Genomic DNA, 22,642 nt, shown 5'->3' with positions numbered 1-22,642 from the left:
GCCTACCTCTCCCAGCCCAAAGCTTCACCTTTCTGGAAGCTTCCTTCCTCAGTAGCTGTAGGACAAGTCCTGTTTGGATCCAGGGAATCCAAGGAGTCCAAGGAACAAGCCTTGAGAGGCACTGCTCTGGTCTGTCTGGCTCCCTGCCAGGATGGAAACAGTTCCAGTGTCTTTCCCTCACCTGGTGACTCAGGAAGTTTTGTTTGTAAGTAAGGAAGTTTTGGGAAAAAAGGTGAAAAAGCAGGAGCTGGAGGAAAGATGGCAGAAGCTGAAAGGCTGAAGGTGAGAGAAACAGCTGCAGATAAGCAGCAGCAGCAGCAGCAGAGACTCATATGGAAAAATGAAAAAAGAACATAAAACATTTCCAAATGCCACGAAGCCTGTGAGCAGGAAAGGATGAGAGGTTTTACATGGGTTCTTCACTCCCCTCCTCTGAATAGGACAGAGGGAAAACTAAAGAAATGCATAGCAAGGAGCAGGTCAGGGGCAGCCCGTGGGGAGCAGCTGGGTCACCCCAAGCCATGCTCCCCATGTGCCCCCCTGCTCCTCCTGCAGCAGGGCCAAGCTGGAGTGGGGACAGAGAGGCCAGCGAGGTGTCCCCGTGTCACAGTCCAGGTCACCACATAAAGCAGAGACCACAGGCAGTCTCAGTTGGTAACACTTGGCAACAGCTTATGAATGAAAATCGTTGATCTTTTATACACTTTCCAGTTGTTTACCCTTCTTCTACCTATTAACTATTGGCCACAATAATTCAATACCATGCCATTGGTGAAAAGTTACTCTGACTCCACCTAACTTTCTGAAAACGCTTCATCCAGCTGCAGAATGCTCTTATCTTCCTTCTGTCGATCTCCTTGGTTAGGGCCTATGGAGAAAGCTCCTTATCAGCTTCTTCTTCTTCTTCTTCCTCCTCGCTCCTTTAGCTAACAGGCCGCTGCTGACCCCTTCCACATCCCTGCTCCTCCTGCAGCAGGGCCAAGCTGGAGTGGGCACAGAGAGGCCACCGAGGTGTCCCCGTGTCACAGTCCAGGCGGTCACCACATAAAGCAGAGACCACAGGCAGTCTCAGTTGGTAACACTTGGCAACAGTTTATGAATGAAAATGGCTGATCTTTTATACACTTTCCAGTTGTTTACCCTTCTTCTACCTATTAACTATTGGCCACAATAATTCAATACCATGCCATTGGTGAAAAGTTACCCTGACTCCACCTAACTTTCTGAAAACGCTTCATCCAGCTGCAGAATGCTCTTATCTTCCTTCTCTCAATCTCCTTGGTTATGGCCTTGGAGAAAGCTCCTTATCAGCTTCTTCTTCTTCTTACTCCTCGCTCCTTTAGCTAACAGGCCCGCTGCTAGCCCCTTCCACACCCCTGCTCCTCCTGCAGCAGGGCCAAGCTGCTGTGGGCACAGAGAGGCCAGCGAGGTGTCCCCGTGTCACAGTCGAGGAGGTCACCACATAAAGCAGAGACCACAGGCAGTCTCAGTCTCAGCTGGTAACACTTGGCAACAGTTTGTGAATGAAAATGGCTGATCTTTTATACACTTTCCAGTTGTTTACCCTTCTTCTACCTATTAACTATTGGCCACAATAATTCAATACCATGCCATTGGTGAAAAGCTACTCTGACTCCACCTAACTTTCTAAAAACGCTTCATCCAGCTGCAGAATGCTCTTATCTTCCTTCTCTCGATCTCCTTGGTTAGGGCCTTGGAGAAAGCTCCTTATCAGCTTCTTCTTACTCCTCGCTCCTTTAGCTAACAGGCCTGCTGCTGGCCCCTTCCACACCCCCCTGCTCCTCCTGCAGCAGGGCCAAGCTGCTGTGGGCACAGAGAGGCCACCGAGGTGTCCCCGTGTCACAGTCCAGGCGGTCACCACATAAAGCAGAGACCACAGGCAGTCTCAGTTGGTAACACTTGGCAACAGTTTATGAAGGAAAATGGCTGATCTTTTATACACTTTCCAGTTGTTTACCCTTCTTCTACCTTAGCTATTGGCCACAATAATTCAATACCATGCCATTGGTGAAAAGTTACTCTGACTCCACCTAACTTTCTAAAAACGCTTCATCCAGCTGCATTCTCTTATCTTCCTTCTCTCGATCTCCTTGGTTATGGCCTTGGAGAAAGCTCCTTATCAGCTTCTTCTTACTTCTTGCTCCTTTAGCTAACAGCCCCACTGCTAGCCCCTTCCACATCCCTGCTCCTCCTGCAGCAGGGCCAAGCTGGAGTGGGCACAGAGAGACCACCGAGGTGTCCCCGTGTCACAGTCGAGGCCGTCACCACATAAAGCAGAGACCACAGGCAGTCTCAGTTGGTAACACTTGGCAACAGTTTATGAATGAAAATGGCTGATCTTTTATACACTTTCCAATTGTTTACCCTTCTTCTACCTTAGCTATTGGCCACAATAATTCAATACCATGCCATTGGTGAAAAGCTACTCTGACTCCACCTAACTTTCTAAAAACGCTTCATCCAGCTGCATTCTCTTATCTTCCTTCTCTCGATCTCCTTGGTTAGGGCCTTGGAGAAAGCTCCTTATCAGCTTCTTCTTCTTCTTCTTCTTCCTCCTTGCTCCTTCAGCTAACAGGCCCGCTGCTAGCCCCTTCCACATCCCTGCTCCTCCTGCAGCAGGGCCAAGCTGGAGTGGGCACAGAGAGGCCACCGAGGCGTCCCCGTGTCACAGTCGAGGCCGTCACCACATAAAGCAGAGACCACAGGCAGTCTCAGTTGGTAACACTTGGCAACAGTTTATGAATGAAAATGGCTGATCTTTTATACACTTTCCAGTTGTTTACCCTTCTTCTACCTTAACTATTGGCCACAATAATTCAATACCATGCCATTGGTGAAAAGTTACTCTGACTCCACCTAACTTTCTAAAAACGCTTCATCCAGCTGCAGAATGCTCTTATCTTCCTTCTCTCAATCTCCTTGGTTAGGGCCTTGGAGAAAGCTCCTTATCAGCTTCTTATTCTTCTTCTTCCTCCTCGTTCCTTTAGCTAACAGGCCTGCTGCTGGCCCCTTCCACATCCCTGCTCCCACTGCCACCAGTGCCTCCCTGGGGACATCCAGCCAGCTCCTGTGCTGCTGTCTGGATTATGGTGTGCTCCTGCCCCCATCCCATGTGTCCAGTGTGGTGATCCAAGGAAGCCCAGAGAGGCAGAGGTGTCATTGTAGAGAAAATTACAGAGAATAAACCTCTTTACGAGACACCTCTAACTTCAGCCCTGCAGACTTAATTCTGCCCAAGCAGAGGACTCACAGGCTTGGGATCCAGTATTCCACAGATACCAAAATCTTGGAAAATAATATCAGCTTTTTAATGTTCACCCCACAGTAAAATACATTCAGAGCTTTATACTTGGTATCTAAATACAAAAAAGATACTTTTGCAAATGTTTTCAGTTTGAAAGGCATTTTAATAAAGGTTCACTGAAAGTTTTCTACATTTTTTCTTTTTGCAGATTAAAAAGAATACCAGTGCTTTGTTCATGTCACAATAATACACTATTATATTGTAGAGGGCAGACAGTATTCTTGAATTAAAATGTCAAGCACTTTGGATTGGATCAGATTTGTAAAAACAAAAATCCATGGGGGAAAAATAAACTTTAAAATACTATGTTTCTTGTAATTTCCAATTAAATGTTTTGAGTATCACAGTGGAGAGGGTTCTCCCAACTCAAGTCAGGCATAAGCATCCTAAGAAAATGTTTTAAAAGGCAACTGAGTGAGCTAAAATACCAAAGTAAGAGATGCCCTTAAGAGGCAGGCCTTAGTGCCTTTTCTGCAGTGGGGGGTTTTACTTCAAACTTGTAGGTCATTGACTGAATGAACCTTATCTGTTCTTCGTACTGTCTCTCTGCTTCCATATTTGATTCTTCTTCTTTCTTCCTCTTCTCTTCTTCAGCTTTTTGGAGCAACTGTTGATAGGCAATTTGAGTTGTGAGCTGGTCTCTGTACTCTTTGGCCTTCTGTGCTTTTCTGGAAATGCCAAATGAATAGGTTATTTAAGCAGTGTGGGTAAAAAGGATAAACATTATTATTATTATGTAATCTGCTAGCATTTGAGCTTAGACCAAAGAACCATTCAAAGCTCCTTTTAGCAGTAAATAACCGAACGCTGCGTGCTAACCTTATGTCCTGCAGAGAGTTAACTGCACTCTGTTGTGTCCTAAAAAGCAGACTGTAAAACTGGTGTTTTATCAGAAAGAGGGAAAGAACAACTCCCTGCAATCAGCATGCCATGGTGAGAGAATAGAGGATGGGGGTGCTGGGTCTCAGTCCATCCCTGGCTTGGGCTCATGCTGCTGCTGACACCCATCCTCACCCTCCTGCCGAGATCAACTCCCTGCTGCACTGACACTGCTGCAAGTGCCTGTCAGGAGAAATCAATCTTCCACTGCACCTCAGGACTTGTGTGATTCCTGGGGTCCGTTGCAAGTGCAGATGGAGTATAACACAGCTCTCATCAAAAATTATGGGACAAGGCACACACACCAAAGCTGAACAGAAAGGAAGTGTAAATACCCTGTAAAATAACTTTACATCCCTCAGTAGACAGACATTAAAGACCCTAGTTGCTAGCAGGCTCAGAACATATCTTGGTTTTCTTCTGTATACTAAAGAAAGGCCACACCCAGAACAGCACATTAAACTACAACTTCAGAAAATTATGTCTATCCCAATCCAGGGTAGAGTCCCTCAATTTGCTCTGTTCTGTGCACTGACAGTCCCAGCAACTTTCCCCTTTGGATTTGTTAATATTTTACGTACGGATATATGTGTGTGTGTGTATACATACACCAACATATCTATTTGGATATAAAAATGTAAAAAACCATTAATGACATCCTGAATCGAGATACAATAAAATTTCATCCCTCTTCAAATCCAGTTTTCTGATATGCTGGCATTTGGCAGCTTTCAGTGCCAAGTGTCATTTGTGCTGCTTTCAGTCCCCTCTGGAGAAGCAGAGGAAGCCTTACGTGCTCAGGCCCTTCTGGAGCAGGAGTCAGACACCTGAATGCCAGCAGAGTAGTCAGCACTTGTGCACTAACTCAACAGAGCTGAGCCACAAACCCTTCCTGACACTGCTGAGTGCCGTCTCTGCTAAGGGGAGCACATCCCAGCTGGACCCCAGCGTGTTTCCTTCACAAGGGTGACACTTCTGCCACAGCCAGGAGATTGTTCCCAATACAGAGAACACAACAGACACCGGCTCCGGAAGGAGCCACTTGTGTCCCACGGACAAGAGAGGAGAAAGGGCAGGAGTACAAAAGGGAAGTGAGCGAGACAAAGCCCTTTGCCCAAGGCTTTGCATGACACCCAGAGGAACATTCCAGCTACTGCGTGTAAGGCTCTGCCCATCCCGAGGCACTAGGCAGAGCCCTGTGCAGCCGGGGTTTGGCGCTGCAGCCGGGTGTTTTGGTGTTTTGGTGGCTGACACAGGATCGTTCAAGGGATGTCTGTGGGTGGGGTTTAGCAATAAGCCCGGACACACTTGCTCTCCTGGGGCAGGAACAAACAAACCTTTCATTAACCCTCCTCCCCAGTCACTTGTAACAACAGCTCACAGTGTGAGGGGATGTGCTTAGGAAATATGATTGATGTAAGTCACACGATGATTAAAAACACCAACACAAGGATATGTACCACTATCTTCTGAGGTCAGAATTAATGACTTAATACCAGCTGCAGCATCACAAGTCTGCTCTTGGGCAGTTTGGAACTGATAAGGTACATGGTGAAAAACCTTCTCTAAATAGAAAGAAGTCCACCCAGTGCTCTAGAGTTATCAGAAAACAATAATCAGCTCTCTCACAAATTTAAAAGATTGGTCTGCAAAGAAATGACCTGATGACATAGAAGAAAAGTACCTTTTACGTTCTTCTTCCTCCTCACATTCAAATTTTCTGACTGCTTCAGCCATTGCCTTCTTTTCTTCAGCAATCTCTATTTTCCTCTCTTCTTTTTTCTGCACTGGAAAACAAAACCAGAAATCCTTTTAGAAGGTAACAGCTCTGCTGAGCTTGAAGGGCCAGTGAGACTGCATTTGGGCTAAGTAGCTTAAATAATAGGTTTGAGTTTTGTTGTTTCTGAAGTGCCACACAAACAACAGCAGGTGTATTCCCAGCTTATTTATTTTTCATCCACTCAGACCTGGATAGATCTCACATTCAGGGCTTCATAATAATATGATTAATAGCAATGACCGTTTGCCCATGCAATCCTCACTTTACCAGGCTTTGCTGTGGTGATGGCAATGGGGAATTAGTGCAAGGAATGCCTGTGGGAGAGCATTTTGGGAACAGGCTCGGGGAGGGTCACACTGCTGTCCACTCTGTCACACAGTGTGTGCTGGGGCAATGCTGTTCCCAGCAGCAGGGTGTTGAGCTGCCTCTGCCCAGATGTGAGTTCAACCACTTACACTTCTCCTCCATCTGCGCCTGCCTTGCGATCAGGACATCTCTCAGCGTGACAAACCGAGCTTCCCTCTCTCGCTTCTGTTTCTCAACCCTCTCGGCCCAAATCTTATCCCTCTCTTCCTTGAAGATCTGCTCATCCTCTCTTTCTTGCTCCTTCTCCTTCCTCAGCTGTTCGGCCAGATAATCCAGGTAAGAAAGTTGCTCCTTCAACAGCGTTTGCTGCAAACACACAGACGTTTGCAGATCTGAGTACATTAGTTCAAAAAAGCCTTTCAAACCCTGAAGAAAAGTGGTGGTTCACTGTCGGATCTCAGGATCTCAGTCCTGAGGTGCCGGGCCACCGAGACCACCTTGGGGGGCTCGGGAGTCCTGGAATGTTGCCAGAAGTGTCTGGTGGCTGCACTTTGGTCCTACACAGGAGACGACAAGGATGAGGGCTTCACCGGGGTGAATGGCGAAGGGATTAGTTAATTAGAGGGTGAGACACAGGGTTTAGGATTTATGTACAGGGGGGTTTAGAGAAGTAAGATGGAGGAATTGGGGTGTGTCCTGTCCTCCTTCTTCTTCTTCTCCTCCATCTTCTTTGGTGATGGTGGCACTTTCGGATTGGTTATTACTGAAAGTGCACCGAGTTATAAGAATAAATGGTATTGGGGAAAAATGATAAATATTGTACACGTAACAATGGGTATAAAGATACGTGGCTGCCCCGGAGGGCAGACAGTGTGCTCATGGCTGACTGCTGAGCAGAGCTCTGTTCGGCTGAAAAGAACATCTTTTAGATAAACAATTAATAAACATAAAAACCGAAAGAAGAACTGAAGCCTCTTCTCGTCCTTCGATACGCGGGCTGCCCCAAGGCCACCCCGGGCCTTTCCAGGCCCCTCAAACAGCCGAGATAAACCGGACAGTTCACAGCCACTGTGGGACCTGGGAGCCCAGAGACCATTCCAGAACCTGCCACAGCAAAGAACTGCTCAGAATCCTCTACCGGGCAAACACAGAGTGATCCCTTTACCCACAGCAGCTCAGCTGCCTACAACACACCCCTTTTACAGACTTTCCACAGCAAACCAGGCTACTCCAGTATCACTTGCATTAAATATAATAATGTAATATAATATAACATATATTACCTCCTGTAATTCTGCAGCAAAGTCTAACACTGAGTTGATACAAGGCTCCTAACCTACAGGAGCTCCTAACCACCTCTCACCTGTGTCCTAAATACCCTAGACTTGTTTGCATGCTAAAGTTGGACAATCTACTTGTTTTAACTTCAGGAAATGACAGACACATCCACTGATTCATGGCATCCCCAAGAAATAAAACATGAGAGTTTGCATCTATCTACATAATGTTTCTAAAAAATGTAATTTTTTTTAGTATTCATTAATTACAATAAGTTAAATATTTCCTTTCTTCTGCAGTTACAAATACTTGCTACATCAGGTCCATGAAACAAAAAATAGTTTTCCAGCCTCTATTATGTCCGTGCAGTGTAAGGATGATAAAGCTCAGGTGATTTACACAATGAAATCAGCATGCAGGGACAAAATTCCAGGATTTCCCCAGAGCCCCCACTTCATTTATCCAGCCTGGCAGCCTTGCTGATTGCAAAGCAGGCTTTAAAGTGCTGTGGTTTTTACAGCTAATGGGCTTCTGCAGAGCTGCAGGGTGCTGGCAGGAGGAGAGGCAGCAGGCTGCTCAAGAAAAGAATTATCTCATTCAGGGAGAAGGGCTTGTGTCTGCTCTCTGTTACCCTGAGCAGCTCACAGGGCCACAGAGCTGGTCTACACGAGGTATTGCCCCACAAGCTCACCATGAAACACCTTACTTTTTTATTTCTGATCTTCTCATATTCCTTATCTGTGTCCTCCAAATCATTTTCCAAGGCCGCTTTCTCTTCAGCAAGTTGAATTTGTTTTTCTGCAGCAAGATGCTTCTGCCTGTCCTGCACTGCTTTGAGCAACATCTCCCTGCACTTCTTCTGCTGATATAGCTTCTTCCTCTCAAGGTCTTCATTTTCTTTCCTGAACTGGTGCAGCTCTTTTTCCTACATGGATAAAAGTAGCCAGCTTGTAAAATTGCTGTGTAACTTCAAATTAAGTGCTGTCTAAAGTTGGTTTATTGCAACATTGAAGAGAAAAGCCTTGCTGGCAACACACAATTAGTGTCATCCACTAGACGTGGTAAAGCCTGAACATTTTAGCACATCTTTCACTAGAATTCAGGATTTTTATCAGTAACCATCACAAGCAATTCAATATAAAAACGGGATTGTGCCTGGTACTTTACAAATGTTTCAGACAGAGTAATCTCTTTAGGGAAATCAGTATCATTGCAGCACATTTGATCTATATCCAAGTGTTCATACACATCCATAAGCACTGACAAATAACAGGGCCATGTGTTCCTGCTTTTTCTGTAGATATTCTGTGTCCTCTGCCTGTGTTGGGTGTTCAGAGCACTGCATCTCTACCAGTCATAAGGCTGCTAAAAGTCAGTGATTGTATCTTTGTGTTCTGATGGGCACTTACTGAATTTTCATGGTTTCAAACCATCCCACTTCGTATTGGAAAGAACTTTATATTCCACCTTATATTGAAAAAACGTACAGTGAAACTAAGTTCTTAAAAAAAGAAACAATGACAAATCAGAAATGCATATTTGAGATCAAATAAGTATTTGTGTATTCAAGATTATTTAGCCACAAAAAATTTTCAAAAGTAGCATCATTAAGTAATTCATAAGCATAATTTTTGGACAACTGAATAAGTGTATAAGCACAACTGCACAGAAATATAGTCATAACACAGTGTGTGACCATCATTAGCACTGTATTACCTCAGAAATCATGCTTCAGCTGTCTCTAAGGCACACACTTTTTTGTTAACCTGTTTTTAAATTAAATGTCTCTTTTGTAATGTGAATGAGTCTTTAAAAATGTCTTAGCAGATTTGTCATAAACAGCATGTCTAATCTTTCCATAGGGAAGCAGAAGCTGCACTCCCTAACAAAAATCCCTTTTTATTCTGGACATAAAGCACCCACGGGTTCTTGCAGTATTTCAGAGCCAAAGCTGACTTTGTAACTGCCTGAACTGTCAAATTCACTTTCAGAAGCTGGTGAAACAGCTTTGAAACTCAATATATATATATAATTTGAGGAATAGCATTAGAAATCCAAAAAGCTTTGAACAGCAAAGGTGGAAAGGAAGCAGAAATAGTTAGCAGTCAGCTGTGCAAGTTGGCACCTGTCTTTGGATGAATTCTGACATGGGTGAAGCTGTGTGAGAGCAGCCAAGGATGGGATCCATGAAAGTTTGTTCACTGGAGGAACACAATGTCACAGATGTGCAAAGAAGTGGTTACCAACCACCCTTCTGCAAGCCAGGACCAAATGCTACGGCAGAAACTCTTGACACTACAGTTAGGATAACATGGAGTCAATCACTTTCCAAGAAATCACAATCCTTTAAGGCACAAATAGGACAAAGAAGGAAGGCAGCTAATGTAGGTGATGTAGCTAAAGCAAAAATTGCTGTCCCTGCTTTGTCATCCACTTGTGAGATATCCTGGTGCACACATGTGGTCTACCCTGCCAAAGGTGCAAGTTTTCCTTCACTAAATATTCTATTTTCATTGCAACAACCAGGAGAAACCTTTATGCACACTTAGCTGCCCATTCACCCAGATGAAACTCCTGGTCATTAGGGGCTACCAGCCTGCAATGAAAAACTTGTAATGAGACCATCTGCCACTCTGCTGAGAATGGATTACATTGCATTTTCCATACAGGAACTCTCCTTCAAAGAAAGCTCTTTTTTTTCAGAGACTCAACCACTTCACTAGAAATGTATCTCCTTGACAGAGCCCCAGGCTGCTGTCTCCAGGGGAAGATGCAGAGCCTTCTATTCTAATAGTGCTTTTCTGAAAAGGCCAGTTAAGGAACAGCATTCTTTGCCTGGGAGGTTTGGCAGTGCCTTAGAAGTTGTTACAAGAAAATAATTCTGTTCTACATGTTTTTAAATAAGCAAAACATTAGTCTAGCTTGGAATATTTTCACAGCCAGCATTTTCTGAGCTTTAGATTCATTATTGTCTCATTTTTATAAAATGGGGAAGCATATATGATGCCAGCACCAGCTTCCAGTGTCTAACAGAGTATCATGAGAGATCATTCAGCCTCTATATGTAAACAGCTGCAAAATGAAGATTGAGTCTGAGCTAAATAGCCTCCCATAAGTCAAAGTCAACATAGAATACTGAACTAGCAAGCCACACTAAAGCCAGCAAAACTACAGCAGGAGAGATGGATAAGGATGAGGAAAATAGAAGGTACTGGCTGAGCAGTTGGGCCAAGGTAGCCAAATGCCTCCTGTGATGTGAGCTCAACAGCAGGCAGGTCTAACAGGTAAGAGAGCTTAAGTGCTGCTTGCTAATTTGCTTTAAAAATATATATAAAATAAATATTTCAGCTGGGAAACAAGATTCCCCGCTTTCCTCCAGGAAACTGGAAATCAAAAAGCAACAAAGGTATTTGGCAAAAGCTTTAAAATGTTTCCATTTCCCACAACACCTCTGAGAGACTGAGTGCCAAAACCCTTTAGAATGCTGAGTTTCAAAAGAAGTATTTCCCTCTGTAAACGGGAATGCCTTTGCCACAGCTCTGAAAAGAGGCTTAGTTCAACAGCACAGGCTCAGATACTAATGGTATCAGTAAAGACACAAATAAGGTATGGATTAGTTTAAATGTCTAGTAAGCCTATCATTAGAAGGGCCTTCTGCCCAAGCCTGAGTGCAGAACACTGTGGAAATTACCATCCTTTCAGCCTCCTGTCTGATCTCCTGCTTCTTCTCCTCCCTGCGAGCAGCATGCACGGCCACCTGGGCATCCAGCACATCCACCATCTCCCGGGTCCGCGCTGCCGCCTCCTGCGCCCTCAGCTCCGCTTCCTGGTCCTTGGCCAGCAGTTCCTTCTCACAAATCTCTTCCAGCTCCCGCTCCTGCATCTTCTCTTCCTCTTTCAGCATCTCCTTCAGAGCCTGCTGGGCCAGCTGGCAGTCAACCAGCTCCTTCTCGCTCAGTTTTTTACAGTGTTCGCGATACTCGTGACATCGGTTTCTGGAAGGCAACGTAAAAGTTTCTTTTAAAAAGTCTCAAAACAATAAGCAGGTTTGGAGGTGTGTGGTGAATGAAGCTCTCAGCTCATCACTGCTCAAAATACAGCAACTCCAGACACCAATTATACCCCTGGTCTGACATTGATTTTTGTGGAACCTAAGGAACCACAGAGAGCCTGATTTGATGGAGGTTTTGACATTAATGAGCTGAAGGATTTGAATTTGTAAAAAAGGCCTGAATCAACTTCTTCACAAGGGGAAGGGAAGAGGCAGCAGTGATCTCTGCTCCCTGTGACAGGGACAGAACCTAGAGAGAATGCCTGGAGCTGTGCCAGGGGAGGGTTAGTTTGGATCTCAGGGAAAGGCTCTTCCCCAGAGGGTGCTGGCACTGCCCAGGCTCCCCAGGGATGGGCACAGCCCCGAGGCTGCCAGAGCTCCAGGAGCCTTTGGGCAGCGCTGCCAGGGATGCCCAGGGTGGGATTGTTGGGGGTCTGTGCAGGGCAGGAGCTGGGCTGGATGATCCTTGGGGGTCCCTTCCAGCTTGGGATATTCTGTGAGTGTAAATGAACACACAATGCATCCACACATTGCATACACAATGTGTACTCCACATATAGCTGGGACATGGGGGGTTGTGTGCATCTGTACCTTTTATTAACATATAAAACATATGCCTGCTACACTTATTCAAACATGTACGTTGGTCTCTATTCAAACAAAGACAGAATAGGTTGGTAAGTCACCTGAAAGCTCATTCATATTCAGAAAATACTGTGACCGTGGAAATGTGGGTTACATGGTTGAGCAGGAACCACTAGAAATTTATTAATTTTTAAAGTCAAGTTCTATGGGATAATTCAGACAAGTCACAATAAAAGCCTGGAGAAGGTAGAAAGTCAAACAAGTAATGCAGCTTTCAATTCTCATTTACTCTCTGCAACTGAGTTGCATATAAAGAGGTAATTTATCTTCAGTTGAAGAACACTACTCTAATTGCAGATCCTGCTTTTACTTTTGCAAACAAAGCACTGTTGAGATCAACACAAGCCATCAAACATTATTTAAATTGAACAATCTGCAGGCACTTTAATTCTGTTTTATAAACAGGATATAGATTTTCATTAAGTCAGAATGTGAAACTGGCAGACAAAGGTGAAGACCAGCAAGTGTGAAGGATGTACAAGTCTGAGGATGTGTGACAGACACATGTGAATGCTGCGAAGTGAAAAGATATCTCACAATTTCATGCTGAATGAAACTATCTATGCAGATTATTGCAAAGGTGTTTAGGAATTCACGGAAGATATCACAGCCTGAATCATGAACAACTTGACAGCAGCAGCAGTTACCTGCGCAATGCGAAATACTATGACACTACACAAGCTTTAGCTGACTATCCTGTGTAAAAAAAATGTTAAATATTCATCAGGCAATTACCTCAATGCTATTACCAATCTCCATATCAGGGTAATTATTTAACTTTCAGAGCAGAGGTCTCACCACATTTTCTCCCTGCTGCCATTCAACAGTCGCTGCCTCACATTTCCCTGGGGACAAGGAAATCTCTCTGTTCATCCTCTTGGCTAAAGCACCCAGTGCCACGGAGGCTATGCTGAAAGGTGAAGGGCACTGACACAAACAGCAAAAGGGGCAGCACTGCTGTGAAAACATTTCCATTCTGCTTGCTCTTTGTTGAACCTGCCCAGCCTGAACCCCCTGCCCTGGGTGAGCCCCAGCGTGGGCAGCAGGGCAGGGGGATCCTGCCCCTGTGCCCCTGGGCTCAGGTGAGAGCCCACCTGCAGAGCTGCCCCAGCCCTGGCTCCAGCAGCACAAGGAGCTGGAGCTGCTGCAGCCAGTGCAGAGGAGGCCACGGAGATGCTGCCAGGGCTGGAGCCCCTCTGCTCTGGAGCCAGCCTGGCACAGCTGGGGCTGCTCAGCTGCACCAGAGAAGCTCCAGGGACACCTGAGAGCCCCTGCCAGGGCCTGCAGGGGCTCCAGGAGAGCTGCACAGCCCCTGGGGACAAGGCAGGCAGGGACAGCACCCAGGCAATGGCTCCCAGGGCCAGAGGGCAGGGACAGATTTTGGCCCATTGGGAATGAGGAATTGCTGGCTGGGAGGGTGGGCAGGCCCTGGCCCAGGGTGCCCAGAGCAGCTGTGGCTGCCCCTGGATCCCTGGCAGTGTCCCAGGCCAGGCTGGATGGGGCTGGGAGCAGCCTGGGACAGTGGGAGCTGTCCCTGCCCACAACAAAGATGACTTTGAAGGCCCCTTCCAATCCAAACCATTCCATGATGAGATGCTGTAGGTCAGTGCCAGTGCAGACTGGTGAAAAGGGATGGTTGTTTTACCTCTTGGACAAGACCGGAACCTCCTGACCACTGTTTAACCCGGCAATAATAGCAGAGAGCAGCACAGGGATCAGCCATGGCACATTTCAAGGAGCACCCCTGCTCCCAGCAGGTCATCAAACGTACTACGTCATTGATGGTTTTCTTACATTTCACCACTGGAATCCATCTTTCATCTCCTGGGCGGGAGTTAGTGGTGATGAAAGACCACAGCACTAATTAGTCTCCATGAAAAACATATTTCTCAAATGTTGTGAGGGAAACATGCTATTATTAAGACTCTAAATCTTGCTATAATTAAGATTCTACATCTTACAATTATCAATCACTGTATTAACACAATGGTTCAAGGTTCTCTCAGCAGTGAAGGAATAAAGAACTAGTTATTCTTTTCTGTGATTATAAACTAATCTGATATTTATTGAATTCCCACGGGGGAGTAGAAGTTAATTATGTTCAGCATTGTTAGAATTTTAATATAAAATAACCCTGTAATTGCTTGATTTCATCAAAATAATTCCCTCAAAGCAGCTTTTACACCAACCCATAAACATCTGCTCCCCCAGATGGCAGGTTTTCTTCCTCACTTTGCTATCCTAAGCTTCTTAACATTAAAACTGTGCCTGGATGTGGCTACTTCCCAAAGACAGAACCTCCCCAGTTATTCATTCATTTTATGGCTGCAGCACAATGTTGCTGGGATAACATCCTACCCCATATGGATGCTTCTGATGTTACCACAAGAAAGAGGATGTGATCTGTGTTTTATGCAAATTTTAAGACATTGCAGTTTTCTTTTAAGTTACCAATGATGAACATGCCCTCAGGCTAGCACGGGCTGAGTCTCTTCTCAAACAAGGTGTAGCCCTCCCTGAAAATGAATTCCAGCAGGATTCCCATGGTCCAAGCCTTGTCCCCTCTGTCACCTTGTGACAAAGGACTCCTCCTGGTTGATATTACTACTGAGAAGCTGCTACACCTGTACCCTCAGGCCATGGCAACCAACCATAAAAAATAAAAAATGCTCTGGAATAATGTCTGACAGGGTAGGTGCTCCTATACCTCAAGGTTTGAGAATCCATGCCTGGAGCACCTTGCTTGGAGTTAAAGGAAATACAAATTAGTCTGTATCAGGTTTCAGAAAGATATTCAAAAGAGTTGAAAATCCACAGGCAAAGAGAAACAGAAAATCATGTGTGTATCCACCTGCTACTTTCCAGGACTCCTGGGTGTGCCCTGGAGTAATCATCTCCAAAGGGGGGCAGGTGTGCAGGAAGAAAATATGTATTATATCACTGATAAATAACATTAAAAAGTAAAAAATGGCATTTATTTAATCTTTACCTCATCCTTTTTAATTTCTATTTGTGCATATGTTTTATAATGTACACGATATATCAGTACAGTATATTATTACATATTTATGTAGTTGATAAATAAACATATTGGGGTGAATGTTAAAAGCTTTTACATCCAGAGGGGTGCAGTCAGAGGACTGGAGGCCATTGCTCCAGAGGACAGGCTATGACACAATTACAGACTCCTGCTTGTGGATTTTCAGTAAGTGTTGGTCTCCTGAGCAGCAAATCCTGCTCCCTGACCTCTGCCTGGACCAGGATGGTTTAGGAGGAAGAGTAACATCTAACAGCTAAAAAAAAGCATACCTGGGACTCCTTAAACAAGACAAATAGATGCAGATACACCAAGACTGCCACCCACAACAGCTGTGAGGAGAGATGGTTTCACTGCCTCTAAATCCTCTGAAACAGGCAGCCAGCAGAACACCACAATAAAGTTTCAACAACAATTTTAACAGGATACTGTGTGGAGTGAATATGGCTTAGATCCCAGAGCAGAGTGGGAAAGGTAAAAGGACAATATAAGATGAAATATTCCCATGAGACTGAGTGAGCCATAGATCAACAGGGCTACACGAGGAGGACAAAGGACCTGAGACATTAGGACAGGCAACTACAGCATGGAAGTTCAACTATGTGTCACCAGATGATGGAGTTCAGTGGCGTGATTCAGTTTGCAATTAAAATATCTAAAATTAGACATCTGAACAGGAATCTGCATATGTGCTAAATTCCCACTCTGATCAATGAGAACCTAATTAAAGTCAGTAGAGGCTGGGGTGCAGCCCAGCTGACAGAGCAGGATAAGCCTGTTTGGGACTGACTTTAGGTTCCTGTAACTGTCCTGATTTTGGTGAAGTTTTGAATAGAACAGGAATGCAGATTCCCAGTGAATATAAAGTTACCACTACTGAGACTTACCTACCTTTAGGTAACATCTCCCTGGTGTGTAAAACAAGCTACAAGTACAAAATAAAATGCATTCCAGCAGCACCCCCTCCTGACTATTTTAAAAGTGAGTTTCGACCACTTTATGTGATAGATAGAGAACAAACCAGAAGTTGCAAAAGGCAAGGGCCACATTTTCAAACCACCATGTGAAGTTCTAACACCTGTCTAAGTCAATAAACCCCACATTTTAACAAATATTTACCTGTGGAATTAGTTAATTAGTGGTTATGCACAAGTAAGAGCCTATGTTGATTTTTATCCCCATCCTGGGCACACTGAGAAGCAGGTGTTGTAGATTTCACAGTACCGTGGGAGACTGGGAAAGACACTTCCAATAATCACAGTTAAATAACATTATTATTATTTCTTTCATCCCTCCCTCGGAAAACCAGATTTACAAGAATGGGACAAGGCAGACTTCATGCCAAAGCCTCAGGTCCTAGTAAGTACCTGCAAGTTACTGCTTTCAGTCAGGAAGTCTTGGCACAGAACTTCAGGCTGCATTAAACCCTTAGCAGCAGCTGCTACTCTTGAAAAGTATGCAATAAATAAAAAACACTGTCTGTTTGGACAATCTTACATTTCAAGAATCTTTACTGACATGTTATCTTAGTAAGCTTGATTTAGGCCAAATTAACCTTCCCTGCAGCCTGTTCACTCCAACAGTATAAAGCTGGAACAGGAATTACAAAAAGGGTTGACTTGGCAGGTGGAAATGCAGGGATGCTCATGTGCAACAAGGAGGACACAGTACACTTGTACAAATTAACTACTATGACTTTTTCTGTCTTACTGTTTCAACCACTTTCATCTTTCCTTCCTCCGTTTATTATCGCCACCTTCTTTTTAAAATGTCCCTATATATTTACTTTGGGCAAATGCTCTTTTATAAGATATTTTTATGGCAATACCTGAACTGTTGCTCTCGTTTTTCAGCCACGACTCGTAGTCTTTCTTGCTCCCTCTTCTCCCTCAGTAATTTTGCTTGTTCCTTCAAGTTTGCTTCTTTCTGCTGTGCCTTTTCCTCATCAAGTGCATTCACCTCAGCAAGGTGCCTGCTCTCCTCTGCCTCCAGAAAGTCACGGAGCCTGTAATGAAAACATTTGAATAAAGGCTAAATCAATCCTTCAGTCGAAGGACAAAGTTTTTGTCTATTTGCTATTAACAGAAAGTGGGTACTGGGCTCCTTTTAACACCTCTTACAAATGTCAGAGAAGTGAATATCAAATTTTAACTCAGGGATCATTCATGTTGTGTCCATCAAGGGAATCTTACAGCACAACATGAGTGATCCTGTCCAGGCACAGTCTAAACTCCTGATTTTGCAAACCCACTTTCAAAGCTGCTTCATGACTTCAGTTCCCCATTCATCAAATTATTCTATTTCTCAGACGACATTTGTCACCAGCTGATAACAATTAGATTTTGTGCTATGGTTATCCTTCAGCACAGACCCACAGAACACCCTGAGCTGTGGGTCCCCCATGGATCACCCATTCCAGCTCCTGGCCCTACAGACACCCCAACAATGCCACCCTGGGCATCCCTGGCAGTGCTCTCCAAAGGCTCCTGGAGCTCTGGCAGCCTTGGGGAGCCTGCCAGTTCCCCACAACTCTCTGGGGGAAAAGCCTTTCCCTGATGTCCTCCCTCCTCTATGCATCTATAATTGCATTTTCTCTCAAATGACCTCTTGATATTTTTGCATCACTCTGCAGAACACTTCATCCTGAAATATCTTCGATGAGAAAATTATGTCAGATAGGCAGTTTTTAAACATATCATAATTTACTTCTCTGTTAATCCCAGCAGTGAGAAACCTGGGGCTGCAGAGTCCAGAAATCACTGATTTCAGCCAATACACCACAGGGTCTCAGCAGAAAGGGCCCTGGGGGTCCCGGCAGACGAGCTGAGCACAGACCAATGATGCACCCTGGTGGCAAAGAGAGCCACAGGCAGCTTGGGCTGCGGGAGGAGCAGCACTGCGAGCAGGCCCAGGGAGGGCATCCTTCCTCCCGGCACTGCTGAGACCCCAGCGGAGCGCTGGCTCCAGCTCCGGGCTCTGCAGCACCGCAAGGACACGGCCTCGGCAGAGGGTGACAGTGGAGGGACACTGAGGGACTGCAGCACCTCTCCCAACAGGAGCATCTCTCCTAAAGTTCCTTCTCTCCTGAGACAGCAGGGACTGTCCAGCCTGGAGAAGAGAAGGCACGGAGGGATCTTAGCAATGCACCTAAACTCCTGAAGGGAGGGAATGCAGGAAAGACAGACATCTACTCCTCAGTAGTGCTCAGTGGTGGGACAAGGGGCCACAAATTAAACCACATGAAATTCTAAAGAACAGAAGAAAACATTTATTTTTCTTTTTACTGTGAGTGGGGTGAGATATTGGACACAATGCTCACAGAGGTGATTCAGTCTCCATGTGTGGAGACAAACAAAACCCAATGGACACACACTCCTGGACACCCTGCTCCAGGTGACAGCAGCAACACATTCACTGCTGTCAGCTGTGTAAGATTTATGCTGCAGCCTCACTTTAAGTTTAATAATTTGTCAACTATTTGCCAGAATTGAACGTCTCAGGATCTTGAAACTCTAAAAACTAAGCAATTACAAAAATATCTTTGTGCAAGGACCAGGTAAATATTGCATCATCTTTGCAACCAATGAACCTACATTTCTTAATATTTTGTTTTAGGGAGTCTTAAATCTAACTGCAAATGCTCTTGAGCAGGAGATCTCTGAGGGCTGAGGAACGAAGAACAAGACTTCAGCCCACCAGAATTTTCTTTGTAAGCTCTCTATGTTGAACATTTTGTAAGTTCTCTACAGCTTAAAATGAAAGGCAGAAAAGTTGAGTGGGAGAAGTCTGACAGAGAGCTCAAGAACCAGGGTTGGACCAGATCATCTCAGGAGGTTCCTTCTAACCCCAGTGCTTCTGTGGAACCATGTGCAATTCCCCTGAAGGCACACTGGACCAGGACAGTTTCTAACCAAACAGTTTCTAACCAAACTGATGACCTTCACAGCTACAAAGTCACTTGACATGAAACAGTAACTGAGAAATTAAATCACAATATTTTTTCCAAAGATCAGTACAGCATAATTCTGTTCTTTACATGGCAGAAATGTGCTTCACCTTTAATATTTTTGAAGACTTCTGGAAAATTTTAATTTTTTCAGCTGACTGTGCCGCAAAGTGTTATTTGTAGGAGCTAAGCATCAGCTTGATGAGTTTGCAACAAAACCCTCAGTGACACTGAACTGAGAGAATTTCTGACACTTTGCTACCCAGAGAAACAGAGAATGTCCACGACAAGGTGGATGGAACTAGATGAGCCCATCCACCCTGGAACTCTATGATTCTGTGCCCCACCTTTGGAAATGTGCCAGGCCAGTTTGGACAAGGCTTGGGGCAACCTGGTCTGGCAGGAGGTGTCCCTGCCAGGGTGCTTGGAACAAGATGAGCTTTAAGGTCCCTTCCAACCCAAACCATTCCATCATTTCATGACTGTATCAAAGTACTCTTCAACTTCTTTAAAAATCAGGGAATGAAAGTGCTATGCCACTACTTCTGTTCTTGTCTGTGGCAGACAGGAGGCTCCAAATCCCACCTCAGCTACACAGTTACTGTGTTTGAACACATGTCGCGAGTGCTGGGCTCTCTGAGCCCACACCGAAAACAGCAGGGGCGCTGCACTGGCTACTTGTTTGCTACCTGTCTCTCCTCACTTCGATCTCCTTCAGGTACTGCTGCAGCGTGGCCCGGACCTTCCTCTCGGCAGCGCGCTGCATCCATTTCTCCTCGCCGCCCTTGTGCCAGTCGGAGACATTGCGGTAGTGGCGGAGCATCCGCAGGTCACGTTCATACTCACGCTGCTCCTCCTCCAGCGCCCTCTCGGCCAAAATCGTCTCTTCGAACAGGTCTCTCTTGGTGGGCTTGGCTAGCTGTGAGAGAAAGGCAATGGAGAAAGCGTGGAGACCTCGTAGCACCCTTCCAAAGATGTGAAGGGGCCTACAGTGAATCCAGAGAGGGACTTCATCAGGAATTGTAGTGACAGGACAAGGGAAATGGGTACAGAGTGAAAGAGGGAAAATTTAGGCTAAATGTAGGAAAAAAATTCTTCTTCGTGACGGTGATGAGGCACCCACACAGGTTTCCCAGAGAACCTGTGGCTGTTCCTGGATCCCTGGAAGTGTCCAAGGCCAGCCTGGATGGGGCTTGGAGCAACATGGGATAGTGGGAAATGTCCCTGCCCATGGCAGGGGTGCCACTGGATGAGCTTTAAGGTCCCTTCCAACCCAAACCATTCACGGGTGAAAAGTCTGCGCGTTTTTCAGTTGAATTCATGACTGTGCAAGTACCTAATACCAAATGATGAGTTCACAGTAATTATGGAGTAATCTCAGAATCACTGAGGCTCGAAAAGAACTCCAAGATTATCAAGTCCCCACCTTGTCACCCAGCCCAGGGCACTGAGTGCCATATCCCATCCTTCCTTGGACACCTCCAAGGATAGGGACTCCAACACCTCCCTGGGCAGACCCTTCCAAGGCCTGAATGTCTTCTTTGTGAAGAAATTCCTCTTAAATTAGACAAGCCCTGCCTACACTCCCATAGCATCAGGCTCCTCAGGACCCCCAAACACAGCACCGGGCTCCTCAGGACCCCCAAAAAGATCACAGGGCTCCCCAGGACTCCTCACACAGCACCAGGCTCCCTGGGGGCTCTCACACAGCACTGGGCTGTCCAGGACCCCTCACACAACACCGAGCTCCCCGGGACCCCCAAACACAACACCGGGCTCCCCAGGACCCTTCACACAGCACCAGGCTCCCCAGAACCCCCAAACACAACACCGGGCTCCCCAGGACCCTTCACACAGCACCAGGCTCTTCAGGACCTTCAAACACAGAACCGGGCTCCCTGGGACCCCTCACACAGCACCAGGTTCCCCAGGACCTTCAAACACAGCACCGGGCTCTCCGGGACCTTCAAATACAGCACCGGGCTCCCCGGGAGCTCTCACACAGCATCCCCGGGACCTTCAAACACAGCACCGGGCTCTCCAGGACCTTCAAACACAACACCGGGCTCCCCAGGACCCTTCACACAGCACCGGGCTCCCCGGGACCCCCAAACACAGCACCGGGCTCTCCGGGATCTCTCACACAGCACTGGGCTCCCCGGGACCTTCAAACACAGCACTGGGCTCCCCGGGAGCTCTCACACAACACTGGGCTCTCTGGGACCTTTAAACACAGCACCGGGCTCTCCGGGACCCCTCCCAGCTGCTCCCAGAGGGTCCCGCTTCAGCCGGCCCCGCTCTGGGGCTCGGCCCCCACGTCCCCACAGCTCCCCGGAGCAGAGCAGCCCCCGGTGTGGCCCCTCACCACCGCCACTTCGCCCGGCAGCGGCCCACAGCCGGTGAACTCCCGGCGTCTCTGTGTGTGAGAGCAGTGAGGGGGCTGGGGACGGGGCGGGGGCCGCGCCGCCATGGCGGATGGAGGCACCGCCGTTGCTGAGGGGACGCGCGCAGGGCGGAAATGGCATCATGGCGGCGGGGGCGCTGAGGGGTGTCCAGCATGGCGGGGGTGCTCAGCATGGCGGGGGTGCTGAAGGTGTCCCGGCGTTAAAAACGGGACCACACTCCCGGTACTAAAGTGATTTTAGCATTTATTATAATAAAAAGGCCTAAAGCATGGGAGCCTGCGGGTCAAGCAGGAGTGTTCCCGTCGAGGATGCTGCAGCGCAGGCGCTCCGTCTTCGTGAGCAGCTATGTATGTACCCGATGTTCCAGGTGGAGCGACACACATTCACCGGAACACTTTTTTTGTCCCTCTGGATTGGTTTCTGTTGGGATCCTTTCACTTGCACGAAGGTTTAAGGCTCTTGATTGGCCCTTTACAGTTCTGTCCAGGCTGGCTCATTCAGCTTGGGAGGGTGGTGCACTTTGCTTAGGTGTAATACGGTATGTTGAGTACCGTATTTCTTATAACTACCCTTTTAAGCCCTTTTACAAAGAATAACTAAACTAACAGTACATGTTTAACAATTGCCTATTAACAACTAACAATTAACTATTTTACAACAGTTTCTAACCTATTTTTGACACTGGCGTGGCGGGGGCACTGAGGGGTGTTCTGGCAGGCCGGGGGCACTGAAGGAATTGTCCTGGCGTGGTGAGGGCACTGAGGGGTGTCCTGGCACTGAGGGGTGTCCAGCATGGCAGGGGCACTGAGGGATGTCCCAGCATGGCAGGGGAGCTGAGGGGTGTCTGCCATGGCGGGGGCCCTGAGGGGTGTCCTGGCAGGCCGGGGGACACTGAGAGTTGTCCTGACATGACGGGAGCGCTGAGGGGATGTCCGACATGGCAGGGGCACTGAGGGCTGTCCTGGCTTGGCGGGGACACTGAGGGATGCC

The 22,642-nt window shown here is 46.5% G+C and overlaps 1 protein-coding gene across 1 annotated transcript; it reads right to left on the bottom strand.

The window, feature by feature from the left end:
* Positions 1–3,409: 3,409 nt before the first annotated feature.
* Positions 3,410–21,747, bottom strand: CFAP53 (cilia and flagella associated protein 53). Its single transcript, XM_074532704.1, has 8 exons — positions 21,613–21,747; positions 19,937–20,166; positions 17,130–17,306; positions 11,260–11,563; positions 8,275–8,493; positions 6,440–6,656; positions 5,889–5,991; positions 3,410–3,993 (listed from the first exon to the last, which is right to left on the bottom strand). The coding sequence occupies exons 1-8, from the start codon at positions 21,715–21,717 to the stop codon at positions 3,771–3,773; spliced, it is 1,578 nt and encodes a 525-aa protein (XP_074388805.1). The 5' UTR covers positions 21,718–21,747; the 3' UTR covers positions 3,410–3,770.
* Positions 21,748–22,642: the final 895 nt, after the last annotated feature.

Source organism: Zonotrichia albicollis, chromosome Z, assembly GCF_047830755.1.
Source record: "Zonotrichia albicollis isolate bZonAlb1 chromosome Z, bZonAlb1.hap1, whole genome shotgun sequence".
Classification (NCBI taxonomy): domain Eukaryota; kingdom Metazoa; phylum Chordata; class Aves; order Passeriformes; family Passerellidae; genus Zonotrichia; species Zonotrichia albicollis.
Note: the sequence above shows the minus strand (reverse complement) of the source record. Positions and strands in the feature narration are given on the sequence as shown.